This window comes from Muscardinus avellanarius (genome assembly GCF_963383645.1).
Source record: "Muscardinus avellanarius genome assembly, chromosome: 10".
NCBI lineage: Eukaryota > Metazoa > Chordata > Mammalia > Rodentia > Gliridae > Muscardinus > Muscardinus avellanarius.
In genome coordinates, this window is record NC_137796.1 from 12,714,101 (window position 1) to 12,729,295 (window position 15,195).

Genomic DNA, 15,195 nt, shown 5'->3' on the forward strand with positions numbered 1-15,195 from the left:
ATCACTGCAGAGTGTGTGTGTGTGTGTGTGTGTGTGTGTGTGTGTGTGTGTGTGTGTGTTACTAGGGATTAAATCTAGGGCCGTTCTACCTCTGAGCTACACATCCAGCCCTATTTTTTGTTTTGTTTTAAAACAGGGTCTCATTAGGTTCTGAGAGTCTCACTAAATCGCTGAAGCTGGTCTCGGACCTGGGATCCTCCTGTCTCAGCCTCCCGAGTACTGGGATTACAGATGCATGCTACCAAACCTGGCTTACCACTGCAATACCTTGATCAAAAATCTTCAGCAGTTCCTGAATCATTCAGGACAAAATAGGGAGACTTTAGATAAGCCCTGGTGCCTTGTATAATCCAGCGCCAACCCTTCTTTCCCAGGCTGCCTGCTGGCAACTCTCCACTTGGGTTCACTGATCAGCTTAAACTGGGCACATATCTGCCCAGAATGAACTGCTCTCTGCAGACCTCAGGCTTGGCCTGAACCCCACTCCCCTCTCAGGCAGCCATGGATCCATGACTATGCTGCCTTCTCTGAATATTTACGGCACATCCACTTTACGGCATTGACTTTAGTCCTTAGGTCTCCCAAACATAAGAGAATGAACATATAGTCAAGAAACTAACTTACACTAACTTTTTAAAAATTTATTTAAAAAAATACATCCTGGCTGGGTGAAGTGGTACATGCCTATAATCCCAATACATGGGAGGCTGAGACAGGAGGATCACAGGTTCAAGGCCAGTCTCAGCAATTTAGTGAGACCTTGTTTCAAATTAAAAAATAAAATAGGGCTGGGCTTGTGGCTAGGAGGTAAAATGCTGTTGGATTCAGTGGCTAGTACCAAACCAAACCAAACCAAAAAACATGGTGAGCTAGGATTAGGGCTAGGGATTACAGGTGTGCACCACTATGCCCAGCAAACTGAACACTTTAAATTGGCAAATTATATATATCTTCATAGATTTCTTTTAAAAATACTTGGTGAGCCAGGCATGATGGTGCATGTCTGTAATCCCACTATTTAGGAGGCTGAGATGGGAAGAGTGCAGGTTCAAGGACAGCCTCAGCAAGCAGTAAGATTCTCATCAGCCTAGCGAGACCCTGTTTCAAAATAAAAATAAAAATAAAAGCTGGGAGCCAGGTGTGGTGGTACACACTTGTTATCTCAGCATTTGGGAGGCTGAGAAAGGAGGATCGTGGTTCATGGACAGCCTCATTTCATTGGCAGCCCAGTGAAACCCTGTTTCAAAGTAAAGAATAAAGCCGGGGTGGCAGCGCATGTTTGTAATCCCAGCGCTTGGGAGGCTGAGATAGGATCGCACAGGTTCAAAGCCAGCTACTTAGTGGGGCTCTCAGCAACTTAGTGAGACCCTGTTTCCAAACAAAATATAAAATAGGTCCTGGGTTCCATCCTTAGTACCACACACACACACACACAAAAAAAAAAAGCCGGGCGTGGTGGCACATGCTTGTAATCCCCGCGCTTGGCAGAGACAGGAGGATCGCGCAGGTTCGAAGCCAGCCCCGCGCGCTGGCTTAGGAGACCCTGTTTCCAAATAAAAATGTAAAAATAGGTCTGGGAGTGTAGCCCGGAGGTAGCAGGGCTTCCAGGAACCCCAGTACCACCAAAAAAAAAAAAAAAAATAGGGCTGGGGGTGTAGCTCAGAGGTAGAATGCCCCTGGGTTTCACCCCCAATACCGTAAAAAAAATAAATAAAAAAATAAAGTTGGGGGTGTAGCTCAGATATAAAATGCCCCTGGATTCAATCCTTTGTACCTTGTATCTATTTATGTATTAATAGATAGATAGATAGATAGATAGATAAACAGACAGACAGATAGGGCTGGGGGTGTGGATCAGAGATAGAATGCCCCAGGGCTCAATCCCTAGCACCAAAACAAAACAAAACAAATATAAACAAACAACAAAAAAAACCCAAAACAAAAACAAGAAAAACCTTGGTGAACTGGATTTCCCATAGTTCCCAGCTCTAGTGTGACAACTGTCCCAAAGAAAGTTCTCAGAAGGCAGCGCTCCAATCAGGAGCCCCTCCTGGAGCAGAGACCAAAGCCCACCGACTCCCCCCTTGCCCCTAGCACCGATGGCCCATGCAGAAGTGGCACGGAAGCAGCGGTGCCCACAGCTAACCCACCGTTCAGACCCTCCCGACTCACTGCCCCCTCTCGGCCAGTTTCAGTTAAAGAACTTCTACGATCCCCTCCCCAGGGAGACTTCCCAAGGCGGTTCTGTCACCCATACTCCACCCAAAGAGGCTCACAAGCGGATCTGCCCCGTGGACAGGGCGCTGGCAATCCACAGCAGGTCCAGGGCCTTGAAGGGCACCAACACAAAGCTGACGTTGGCAGGCAGGTTCTTGGCACTCTCAGGGTACATGAAATGGTGGGTGGTTCTGCTGCCAACATCCTGCTCAAAGCCCACAGTTGGCGCCTGATTCATCCTGCAGGGACGAGAGGGTGACATGAGCAGAAGCTGCCATGGGAACTGGAACAAGAGCTTTAGAGGACAATTTGGTGCGATCCATCAAAAATGTAAATGGACTTACACTTTGACCCAGCAATTCTTTTTCCTTTCTTTCTTTCTTTCTTTTTTTCCATGGTACTGGGGGTTGAACCCAGGAGCTTTCTACCTCTGAGCTACACCCTCATCCCTATTTTTTTTTTTGTTGTTGGTGGTACTGGGGTTCCTGGAAGCCCTTCTACCTCCGGGCTACACTCCCAGACCTATTTTATATTTTTTAAATTTGGAAACAGGGTCTCTTAAGCCAGCGAGGCTGGCTTCGAACCTGCGCAATCCTCCTGTCTCCGCCTCCCAAGCACAGGGATTACAAGTGTGCGCCACCACGCCCGGTCCCCCATCCCTATTTTTAAAACACGGTCTCACTGAGTTGCAGAGGGCCTCACAAAGTAGCTGAGGCTGGCTGTGAACCTGTGAACGTCCTCTCTCAGCTTCCCAAGTACTGAGATTACAAATGTGTACCACCACGCCCAGCCAACAATATTCTTTCTATAGTCTGTAAGAATGGTTATATGGGTGTGCAAACTTGAGCACAGGCTGTTCATATTGCACACTCATATGGCAAAATATAAATGAATGAAGTTAATTTATAAACGCTGGTAAGAAATAAATCTAAGAAGCTGGGTGTGGTGGTGGGCACCTATAATCTCAGGATTTAGGAAGTTGAGACAGAAGGATTACAGGCTCGAGGACAACCTTGTCAATGTAGTGAAACTTTCAGTAACCTACTGAGACCTTGTTTCAAAACAAAAAAAGCTGGGTGTGGTGGCGCATGTTTGTAATCCCAATATTGGGACTCTAAGACAGGAGGATTGCGGGTTCATGGCCAGCCTCAGCTGCTTAGTGAGGCCCTTTGCAACTCATTGAGACCCTGTTTCAAAATAAAGAATAAAAAATAGGGCTGGGGGTATAGCTTGGAGGTCGAATGTCTCTGGGTTCCATCCCCAGACCCACACACACAAAAGAAAATTGCTCGTATTGCTTGGAGGTAGGATGCCCCTGGGGTTCCATCCCCAGTACTGAAAAAAAAAAGTAATAAGTAGGGATGAGGGTATATCTCAGAGGTGTAGAATGCCCCTGGGTTCCATCCCCAGTACCACCAAATAAAATAAAATAAATAAGCCGGGTGTAGTGACGTATGCTTGTAATCCAAGCATTTGGGAGGTGGAGACAGGAGGATCGCGGTCCACGGACAGCCTCAGCTACTTAGCGAGGCTTTTCACAAATCAGTGAGACCCTGTTTCAAAAATAAAAAGACTAGCCGGGCGTGGTGGCGCACGCTTGTAATCCCAGCATTTGGGAGGTTGAAACCAGAGGATCACGGTTCGCGGACAGCCTCAGCTACTTAGTGAGGCCCTGTTTCAAAAATAAAGAATGAAAAATAGGGCAGGGGGTGTAGCTTGGAGGTCAAATGCCTCTGGGTTCCATCCCCAAACTTGCTAAATAAATAAATAAATAAATAAATAAACTAGCCGGGCATGGTAGTGCACGCTTGTAATCCCCACGCTTGGGAGGTGGAGACAGGAGGATCGCGCAGGTTTGAAGCCAGTCGCGCTGGCTTAAGAGACCCTGTTTCAAAAAAAAAAAAAAAAAAAAAAAAAAAATATATATATATATATATATATATATATAAAATAGGTCTGGAAGTGTAGACCGGGGGTAGAAGGGCTTCCAGGAACCCCAGTACCACAAAAATAAATAAATAAATAAATAAATAAATAAATAAATGTAAGAAAAGACTAGCCGGGTGTGGTGGCGCACTCTTGTAATCCCAGCTTTCGGGAGGCTGAGACTGGAGGACCATGGTTCAAGGACAGCCTCAGCCTCAGCTACTTAGTGAGGCCCTCTTCAACTTAGTGAGACCCTGTTTCAAAATAAGAATAAAAAATAGGGCACAGGGTGTAGCTCATAGGTCGAATGCCCCTGGGTTCCAGCCCCAGACACGCAAAAAAAAAAAAAAAAAAAAAAGACTAATAGGGCTGGGGGTGTAGCTCGGAGGTACAATGGCCCTGGGTTCCATCCCTGGTACTGCAAAAATAAATAAATAAATAAATAAATAAATAAATAAATAAAGTAATAAAATCAGGCTGGGATGTAGCTCAGAAGGTAGAATGCCCCTGGGTTCCATTTCCCAGCAGTCAAGGCTCCCATTTTTCCATTTTTGTTGAGCATCTTACATCACAGGTGAACCAGCTCTAAACACAAACCTGTTGGTCTTGTTCTTTTTTTGGGGGGGGGGTTTCTGGGGGTTGATCCCAGGATCTGGGCTACCCCTTTCCCCCACCTACCAGCCTTTTTTATTTTTTGCGGTACTGAGGGTGGAACCCAGGGGCATTCTACCTCTGAGCTATACCCTCAGCCCTATTTTTTATACTTTATTTTGAAATAGAGCCTCACTGAGTTGCAGAGGGCCTCACTAAGTAGCCGAGGCTGTCCTCGATCCTCGATCCTTCTGTCTCAGCCTCCCAAATGCTGGGATTACAAGCATGTGCCACCACACCCTTTTTATTTTTTACGTTGAAATCAGGTCCCACTAAGTTGCTGAGGCTGGTCTGGAACCCTCGATCCCACTATCTCAGTCTCCCAAGTACAAAGATTACAAGCGTGCGCCACGACGCCCAGCTGGTCTTTCTTTGGCTATGACAGTTTATGAGACATTCCTGTCTCCTGAGGACCACCTTGCAGGATCCTGACTACCAAGATAGAGTGCCTGTTACCTGTCCCTCTATCGGGCCACAAGGACCTGGGAAGGAGGGAGCGAATCCTCTAGATGCCCCCTTACCTTTTTATACCAGTTCTGGAAATCAGTACCATTGTCTCCTACCCTTAAAGCAGCTGGCATTATTAGCTGGGCTGGGTGCAGACTTCCTGGGTGGGAGGGGTGCCCTGCTGTCCACCTCCTGGTCCTCACCCAGACATGAGGAACCAGGATGCCCACTCAGCTACTCACACGGCCATGCCTCCTGCCTCTTTTCTTCCCTTGGAGAACTGGAAGGTGCCTTGCGGTGGGAGTCTATAAGGTCTGGATAGCGAGTCTTTTTTTGTGTGTGTGCGCGGTACTGGAGATGGAACCCAGGGGCATTCAACCTCCGAGCTATACCGCCAGCTCTATTTTTTATTCTTTATTTTGAAACAGGGTCTCACTGAGTTGAAAGGGCCTCACTAAGTAGTAGCTGAGGCTGTATGCAAACCACGATCCTCCTGCCTCTGCCTCCCGAAAGCTGGGATTACAAGTGTGCGCCACCACGCCTGGCTAGTCTTTTTTTTTTTTTTTTGGTGGTCCTGGGGATGGAACCCAGGGGCCTTCTACCTCTGGGCTACACTCCCAGACCTATTTTTTATATTTTATTTGGAAACAGGGTCTCTTAAGCCGGCCGAGGCTGGCTTCGAACCTGCGTGATCCTCCTGTCTCTGCCTCCCAAACGTGGGGATTATAAGTGTGCGCCACCATGCCCGGCTAGCTTTATTCTTAACCACTTCAGTTCTAGTCTGGTTTAAGCTGATTAGAACAGAGATCTAGATCCTGCTTCTTTGACCGGATCCATGTCTTTAGAGGAACTGCCCCTCTGCCTCCTGGCCGGGCACCCCTCTGATCTCCTAGTCTTTATGGTTCAGAGATACTGTCTTCCAGAGGTGCTGAGAGGCGTCTTTTTCTTCCCATGGGGGATGCTTAACAGGTTTGGGGCCTCTACAGCTCCACACATAGGCACCAGTCCTGCAGCTGCAGACTGTGTCTGCCTTCTGCAAGTCGCCCCTGGTGCTCTGGGGAACAGAACAAGATGGAGAGGAGCCTCACGGGGGACAGTGACAGAGCTGCTGAGGAAATGTCTCTCAGCTGCCTGGGGGACGGAAAGGAGGAAGCAGGAGGCAGGAGGACTGGGCTGGGGACCCTGGCCTGGGCAGGAGCTGGGATCCGGGTTCACGCTTGTAAGACTCTAAGGTCACTTCATCAGAGACAGAGGCCACGCTGGCCCTGTAGGCCATGGCTGCCCCAGGCTGGCTTCTGAAGACTCGCTGTCTGCCTTCCTGCAAGGCAGTAAGGACTGTCGCCGAGTCCCTCCTGAGAGCTGGCGCTGGGAGCACCTGCCTCCTGCCCTGCCCCGAGCCTGCCCTCCCCACAGTCCCACCCTCCTGCTGCCCAGGTACCACCCCACATGGCTCTGGAGATGAATGGATCAAGAGGTCCCAAAAGAAGTTTCACAGCCTGTGAGGGAAGAGAAGGGACGTGGCAGTCTGTGGGAGTCAAGTTTTTCTCGTGTGGTTCCTTTTTTTTAGGTCTGGTTCGTGAGCTAGATCTCCGAGACATGGGGGCAGAGCACTCCAGAAACCCCGGTCCCCGGCTGCCTCCTGCAGCCTCCGACACACGGGGGCAGGACACAGGCGGGCGACTGCACTCGTACGTGAGGTCTGTCTGGCTGCCTCGTCCCTTCCTCCATTCAGCTTTAAGGAAGCCTCCTGTCTACCAGGCACTGTGCTAGGAGCTGCGGCTGTGCTCGCTGGCCGGGTAAGAACGGTTGACTCTACCGGAGGGTCAGCAGGGATCGGAGGACTTGCGGGAGGAGGCGGCCGCTATCTGGGGGCGGGGTGCAAGAGCGCGGGCCATCATCTCACTACCTCAGCGTGGCTCTCCCCGTGGGGTCTCATGTGGGTCCTGTTCCAGGATGAGTGGCCCCCATTAGTTCCAAACCAAGATAGGCGTAGAAGCAGCGTCACCTCCACTGCCATCCGCTTATACAGACCAGCAGACAGCCGTTTACCATCTGGGTCACCCCTTCCAGGAAGCGATTCTGGGGTCCACTCCAAAACGTCCTATCTCCAGCTGGCCTGACCTGGCACCACCCACACATCATGAATGATCAAGGCCCTGGGGTCTGCAGGGCTTCAACCCTGCACCTTCCCAACCAGCACCGTGGTGCCTTGGGAAGGCTCCTCAGAGGCAGGGGCTCCGGCAACTGAGCTGAGCATTTTCCACAGGTCTCCCAAGTGACCAGGGCTGCACTGGAGCAGCGCCTCCTTTCCCAGTCTCGGCCACCATTTCTGGGTGGAGAGAGGTCTCTCCCGGCTCCCATCTCTCCTCCCTCCCACCTGAAGTGCCAGTAATTCGATGGGAAGATTCCCAGGTGGTTCCAGGCTGCTGGGCGGGGTTCAGCACCCTCCTCTCTCCCCCACCCATCACCATTCCCCAAAGTAAGGAAGGTCTTGCAAGAAATGTGCAAAGTCTCGAGACATATTGCGGTCTTGTGTTGCTATGGAGACAGCAACAGTTTCTAAGACAATGCCCTTCCTTCTGCCTCCTGGGAAACCCGCCCTTTCTGCAAAGCTCATCTGAAGAGATGCTTAGTAAAAAATGGGCAGTGCTAAGGGGTGGGATGGAAAGATCCCCACCAGGGCATATCCTGTCCCCAGCCAAGTGGAGGGAAGAGTCAGAAGACACAGGCTCAGAGCAGAGCGCAGCCCACGGTGGGCCCCCGAGTCTACCCTGCTCCCTGGTCACACCCAGGCCTTCTTCCCTGTGTGGCTCTCGGTACTGAACATCCTCCCAACCCTTCCCCCATCCTCAGGACAGGGCACAGATGTCTCTGGAAGCCTAAAGGCAGCTCCACGACATCTGCCTATCCCAAGTCTGCCAGAAAGAATCACCTGTTACTCTGAAGCAAGATGCCAGCTTGGTTTGGGGTCATCACTTTTGCCCAGTGCTGAAAGGACCAGGTGGGCAGGCGGAGCCTCTGGTGGGAGTTTCCACCAAACACCAGCCAGGGGTCACTCCAGCTCTCTTCAGAAAAATTCAGAAGCTTCGAAAGTGACTGTGCGCCTCCAGTAAAGTTCACATCTTTAAAAGATGGCAAAAACAGTGCCTCCCACCCACCCTAGACAGACAAGGGAGAGGAACCCCGGCCCTGCCACAAGCCAGTGCCCTGGCAGCTGGCAACTCATCCCCTGCCAGCCACAGCCAAGGAGGCAGGGCTGCCTAGTAGAGGCCTGGCCTGGCCCACCCCGGGTCCCTCAGGGGCTCACCTCATGATGAAGTTATGCCCATCCACGTCCTGCCCGTAGCCAGAGCCGCGCAGGTTGCCCGAGTTCCCCACCACAGCACAGCGCCGGCACTGCTGGGGGTCCCGGAAACGGTAGGGGTTCTCGCCTGGCACAATCTGGAACAGCTTCTCCAGCACCTCGTTGGTATTCTGCGACTTGAACTGGGGCTGCAACATCTGTGGGCAGGGAGGGAGGGCTGAGCAGAGGGAGAGGCCTAGTGGTCTTCCCTCCAGCGGCAGCCACACAGAACTCCTTTGCTTAGGGCCGTTGAGGAGCAGAGATACCCTGAGCAATGCGGATATCCATCCATCCATCCATCCATCCATCCAGTCTATCTATTGTGGTACTAGGGTTTGAACCCAGGGGCATTCTGTCTCTGAGCTATACCCCCAGCCTTTTTATTTTTTATTTTGAAACAGGGACTTGCTAAATTGCTAAGGCTGACTGTGATCCTCCTATTCCAGCCTCCCAAAGTACTGGGATTACAGGCATGCACCACCACACCCAGCTGATTTTGTTTTTTGAAACAAGGTCTCCCTAGGTTACTGAGAGTCTCAATATGTTGTTGAGGCTGTCCTCAAGCCTGCAATGTTCCTCTTTCAGCCTCCCAAGAACTGGGATTACAGGCATGCAGCACCATGTCTGGCTGACCTGCCCATATCTCAACAGCAGCACTGGTTCCCAGTAGGCCTTGCTGTTCAGAGGCCCTGCCAGGCATGGGGCTGGGGCTGCTCCGAGGCACCACAGAGGGCTGGGGGCTCAAGGGGCTATTCAAGGCAGTCTCGAGGGCCCTGCAGGCTGGTGTCACAAGGCAGAACAACTTGCTTCACAGCTCTTTCCCAATTAGCCCACATGGGGGACCTGTGGGACTCAGCCAGATGGCTGGGGTTACAGATGCCCCATCCAGGGCAACATTCACAGGGTATCTGGAGCCAATTCCAGAACCCTCACCTCACCTCACCCTGAGCCACCCACTGCCAGCTGAGATCCACAGTACTATTGATGGTCAAAGACGAAGATGAGGGAGGGTTAGTGGTCCAAGCTTCTGGGGCCAGGCAGGCGACACAGGAGTGAAGTAGCCAGTGTGGTCCATAGCAAACAGGAGACCATGCGCCCCATTAAAAAAAATTCATGCTGGGAGCGGTGGCTCACGCTTGTAATCCCAGCATTTGGGAGGCTGAGACAGGAGGACTGTAGTTCGCAGACAGCCTCAGCTACTTAGTGAAGCCCTTTGCAACTCAGTGAAACCCTGTTTCAAAATAAAGAATAAAAAATAGGCCTGGGGGTATAGCTCAGAGGTAGAATACCCCTGGGTTCCATCTCTAGTACTGAAAAAAAAAAATAGGGCTGGGGGTATAGCTTGGAGATAGAAAGCCCCTGGGTTCCATCCTCAATAACACACACACACACACACACACACACACACACACACACACACACAGAGCAAATTCAGCTTATTACTGCTACATGGGTTTGTGAGCCCAGAAGGGCCAAATCTCCCAGTTGGTTAAGAGAAGCTAAAAATACAGATTTTAGCCTGGCAGGGCGGCGCACAACTGTAATCCCAGCACTTGGGAAGCTAAGACGAGAGGACCAAAGGTTCCAGCCTCAGCAACACAGTGAGGCCCTCAATGACTTACTTAGACCATGTTTCAAGATTAAAAAAACAAAATAAAGGGCTTGGGGTCTAGCTCAGAGGTAGAACACTCCTAGGTCTAATCCCTAGTACCCCACATGTAAAAATATACAGACTTCATGTGAAATACCTGTTGAGTATTGATAACTAAGGGTTTTTTTGTTTTGGTTTGGTTTTGCAGTATTGGGGATGGAACCCAGGGACATTCTACCTCTGAGTGAGATCCCCTGCCCTATTTTTTTATTCTTTATTTTTGATTGTTCTTAGCTTTTTTTTTTTTCTTCAGGGTTTTTTTTTTTTTTTTTTTTGGTCTTTTTGGAACCAGAGGTAGAACCTAGAGCACTGCACCTGCAAAGCAGGTACTTTGCCACTGAGCTACATCCCAGCTCCTATTCTTTGTTTTTTTAAATTTTTATTTTTTTAAATTTTTATTTTTTTGGTACTGGGGTTCCTGGAAGCCCTTCTACCTCCAAGCTACATTCCCAGACCTATTTTTACATTTTTATTTGGAAACAGGGTCTCCTAAGCCAGCGCACATGGCTGGCTTCGAACCTGCGCGATACTCCTGTCTCAGCCTCCCAAGCACGGGGATTACAAGCATGTGCCACCACGCCTGGTGTTAAGGTAAATTTGTTGTTGTTGTTGGTAGTGGTGGTGGTGGTGGTGGTGGTACTGGGGTTCCTGGAAACCCTTCTACCTCTGGGCTACACTCCCAGATTTATTTTGTATTTTTATTTGGAAACAGGGTCTCTTAAGCCAGCACGGCTGGCTTCAAACCTGAGTGATCCTCCTGTCTCCGTCTTCCAGGCACAGGGATTACAAGTGTGCACCACCACACCCGATTTAAGGTAAATATTTTGAAAACACTTAGTGGGTTGGACTTGGGCCATGGCATGGGCCACTAATTGGTAATGATGAAATTTCAAAATGCTATGGACTAGCCAGGTATGGTGGCCCACACTTATAATCCCAGTATTTGGGAGTCTGAGACAGGAGGATCTGGGTTCATGGCTAGCCTCAGCTACTTAGACAGGCCCTCTGCAACTTAATAAGACCCTGTTTCAAACTAAAGATTAAAAAAAAAATTGGGCTGGGGCTGTAGCTCGAAGGTAGAATGCCTGTGGGTTCAATCCCCAGCACCACACACACACACACACACACACACACACACACACACACACACACACACACTGCCTGGTACACTGGCACATAATACCAGTACTTGGGAGGCCTGGACAGGAGAACCACAGGTTTGAGGACAGTCTTAGCAAGTAAAAAGACTCTCATAAACAAATCTAGTGAGACCCTGTTTCAAAACAAAATATAAAAAGGGCTGGGAGTATAGCTCAGAGAAACAATGCCTCTGAGTTCAATCTCCAATAAAACACACACACACACACACACACACACACACACACACACACACACCCCACAGATAAGAAATAAAAAGGGCTGGGGGGCCAGGCGTGGTGGTGCATGCTTATAATCCTAGTTCTTGGGAAGCTGAGACAGGAGGACCACAGGTTTGAAGACAGCCTCAGCCTCAGCAAATAGTGAGACTCTCATCCACCAGTGAGACCTTGTTTCCAAATAAAAATAAAATAGTGCTGAGGGTATAGTTCAGCAGTAGAATGCCCCTGGAGTTCAATCCCTAGTACCAAAATAGTAACAATAACAGGGATAGAGGGCTGAGGTTGTAGCTCAGTGGGAGGTCTTGTCTAACATGTCCCCAGCCTTGCAAAAATAAATAAATAAATAAATGCTGTGGCCTGGGCCATAATGCTATGGGTTTGTGGACAAACAGAAGCTGCTGATCTTCCTGGAGAGGGAGCCTGGTTCTCAGAGAATTTCCAACTTTCTGGAGTGGCTACGGGAAGCAGGGACGCCTCCCCACTAAGGGACTCACCTGGTGCTTAAACAGACCCTGAGTTCCAGCCTCCACCCTTGTGGGCAGAAGGCCAGGCATGGCCCCTGGGCATCCACCCTGCTCTGATCCCAGCCCAGTTCTATATGAATGAGAGATTATGATCCTGAGCAAACCCTGTGCATTCTCTGAACCCTGATTTTCCCCATCAGATGAAAGCTGCAACTGAGCAATAGGCAGGACCTGCCGAGGGCTCGGGCTGCCCTGTGGGGCCTCTAGGGCCTCCAGCTCCGCAGACCCGGTCCTGGGGACTCTGACAGTCAGAGCCAGAGGCAGGTTCTGGGGAGTTGCTTTGAGCCTGATCACATGGGCTCATCCTTACAGCTTCTCTGAATGTAAGAAAACTGGGAGCCATCTTGCTCCTAGTTGCTAGCTGGAGAGACCAGGGACCAGAAACCGCCTCCTGAGGCCTCCGGCTGTGTATCCAGGGAGCCTGTGGGCCCAAGGACATTGCTCCACGCTTGGCCCAGGAGGCAGCCAGACGGCCTGCAGAGCCTGGGTAGGATGCTCCAGAGATGACCGGGCACGGTGAAGGGCAGGAAAGGAAGCAGGAAAACGGGGTGGCGAAAGAGAGAACAGAAGAGCCGAGGATGTACTGCGCTGGTGGGGCGCTCGCCCGGCGTGTGCGGAAGCCCCTGGCCCTGCGCCCTTGCTGAGGTGACCTCCTCCAGCAGCGGGCAGGCCTCCCCTTCACTTGTCTCTCCCTTCTCACTTGAGCTGCTCCTCCCGCCTGTGCTACCTGCCTGGCCAGTAGACATTTCTAGTCTATGCTGGACTCCGATGGGATCAAAAATACTAGTTCTCTTCTGGTGTGGTGGGCATGCCAGTAATCCCAGCAGGAGAACTGCAATTTCGAGGTCAGCCTGAGCAACGTAGTGAGATGCTGTCTCAAAAGAACTTTTTTTTTTTTTTTGGTGGTACTGAGGATGGAACCCAGGGGCTTTCTACCTCTAGGTTACACTCCCATACCTAATTTTTATATTTTATTAGAAACAGGGTCTCACTAAATTGCTGAGAGCCTAAGTAGCTGAGGCTGATTTTGAACCTGTGCAATCCTCCTGTTTCAGCCTCCCAAGAGCTGGGATTACAAGCCTGTGCCACCAAGCCCGGCTATAAACTTTTAAAGGGGGGCTGGGGATGTAGTTCAGTGGTAGAATTACCCTGGGCTCATTCCCAGTCCCTTAAAATAAAGAGAAAGAAAAAGAGAGAGAGAGAGAGAGAAAGAAAGAAAAGAAAAGAAAAAAAGAATCAGACCGCTCTCCTTCCAGGGCAGAGCTTGCTGTGTCTTCAGTAACCTGGGACTCTGGTCTATAGCGCTAGTCAAATGAGCTGCCCATTTTGTCATGGTGCAGGGGGCCACAACACAGACAGCCCCAAACCAAGAGGGGGGGCTAGGAGTGACTCCAAAACAGAGGGGAAGGGCCAGGAGAGGATGGCAGGGGGGCTAGGAGTGACTCCAAAACAGAGGGGAAGGGCCAGGAGAGGACGGCAAAGGGGAAGCAGAGGGGCCACAGCCTCACCATCCACCACCTCTGGACGTCCGGGGGAAGATCCATGTTTTCTCGGGTCCAGACCGGGGAGATGTTGCCGTCAAAGTGGCTGTCGAACCAGTCGGAGGTGCCGGCGTCGCCCATGCAGCGGCGGCAGGCGCAGCTCTTGCCCGAGACCCCCTCCTTGCTGAGGCGCTGCAGGCCCGTGTAGCCGGGCACCAGCTTCACCCGGTGTGTCCCGCCCAGGGCCGCCGAGTCCAGGTAGGGCAAGGTGGCCATGCTGTGGTGTGAGTAGGTGAAGAGCAGGGACATGATGAAGACCAGCAGGAAGGCCACGGAGAGGAACCACACCCGCAGGGAGCACTTCATGGTGCTGGCAGGGCGGCGTCACCGTGGCCACTCCTTTCCCAGCCCGCCGTGGGGCCGGCCGCGGAGCAGCCTGTCTGTTCTGGCAGCGCGTGCCAAGGGCATATGGGCACGTGTCGCGGCTGGGGACCCGTCTCCCTCGGTGTACGGAGAAGGCACGATGGCCGGAGGGCACCCCTGCCCCAAGCCACTTGCACCCCTGCTTAGGGCTTCCGGGGTCACCCTGCCACTAGCTGGGCCACTCCGCTTCTCCTGCCGCCCTGGCGATGGGGAGGTCAGTCCGTCCCAGCCTTCTAGTCCCTTGGGATTGCGGGCTGCCAGCTCTGGGGTCCTTCCTCTTTGGCGGCTTGAAAAGGTCCAGTCTGGAGCAGTCGGGGTCCTTGTGGCTCATGAGCGGACACCGAGGCGGCCCCTCGGCCCCTGCAGTGGGGAAGCCCCAGAACTCGGGCTACTGCAGAGAGTCCACAGGCTTCTGGGGGCCCGCCTTCCATGCAGGAGTCCTCCCACCCGGCTGGCCCTCCAGGCCTGACCCCTCGGACCAGGGGAGGGAAATCAGGTCCAAGTGGAGAGAAGAAAACCAGAAAGCTCCGTGGGGTTAGGAAACTGCCACAGAGACTGAGATTAGCTTCTGCCCCGACTGCGTCCCTTCCAGGATGCCAATCCCTCTCCTCGGTGCAGTGTGCGGGGGGTCATGAAGCGCCGACCCCTGCAGCAGCGTCCTCGGGGGCTAGGCACAGATGCTGTCCAGTGGTGTGCTGCATCCAAGAGCCGTCTGGGTCAGCGAAGCGTGCGTGGCTTCCCACCAGGGCCCGGGCCTCCTTCCTAGAGCTGCTGGCCGGAGCTCAGTAGCTCCTCTGCCCATCCCCGCTCTCCTGAGACCAGTCTGTCCTGCCGTGAGTTCATGCTAGCAGTAATCCCCTGGCAGGTTCCCCCTCGCTTGTCAGGCGCCAGGCTACCGCAGCATGACCCTGAAATTGCAGAGAGAAAAAGGAATGTGCAGATAAATCATGTGCACACGCACACACACACACACACACACACAGGCACAGGCTGTCCCCCCACCCGCCCCCGAGTCCCAGAGGGGACCACGCTAGCAGTGCAGGAGACGCCCACTTAACCAAAGGGTGGATTCAAGGAAGGGCTGTCCTCGCTAACCAGCCACAGACAGCATCGCGCTGCATGACTCCCGGCCTCAGAGGACTAGATCAGCTCC

General features: G+C 51.9%; 1 protein-coding gene across 1 annotated transcript in view; it reads right to left on the reverse strand.

The window, feature by feature from the left end:
* Positions 1-13,985, reverse strand: part of ST3GAL2 (ST3 beta-galactoside alpha-2,3-sialyltransferase 2) — a gene marked incomplete at both ends in the record, with an annotated part of 17,151 nt that extends 3,166 nt beyond the window's left edge. The window contains 3 exons of the mRNA XM_080702927.1: positions 2,277-2,456; positions 8,549-8,742; positions 13,647-13,985. Coding sequence (XP_080559053.1) covers positions 2,277-2,456; positions 8,549-8,742; positions 13,647-13,985 — 713 coding nt within the window. The remainder of the gene's footprint in view (positions 1-2,276; positions 2,457-8,548; positions 8,743-13,646) is intronic.
* Between the last annotated feature and the right edge of the window lie 1,210 nt (positions 13,986-15,195).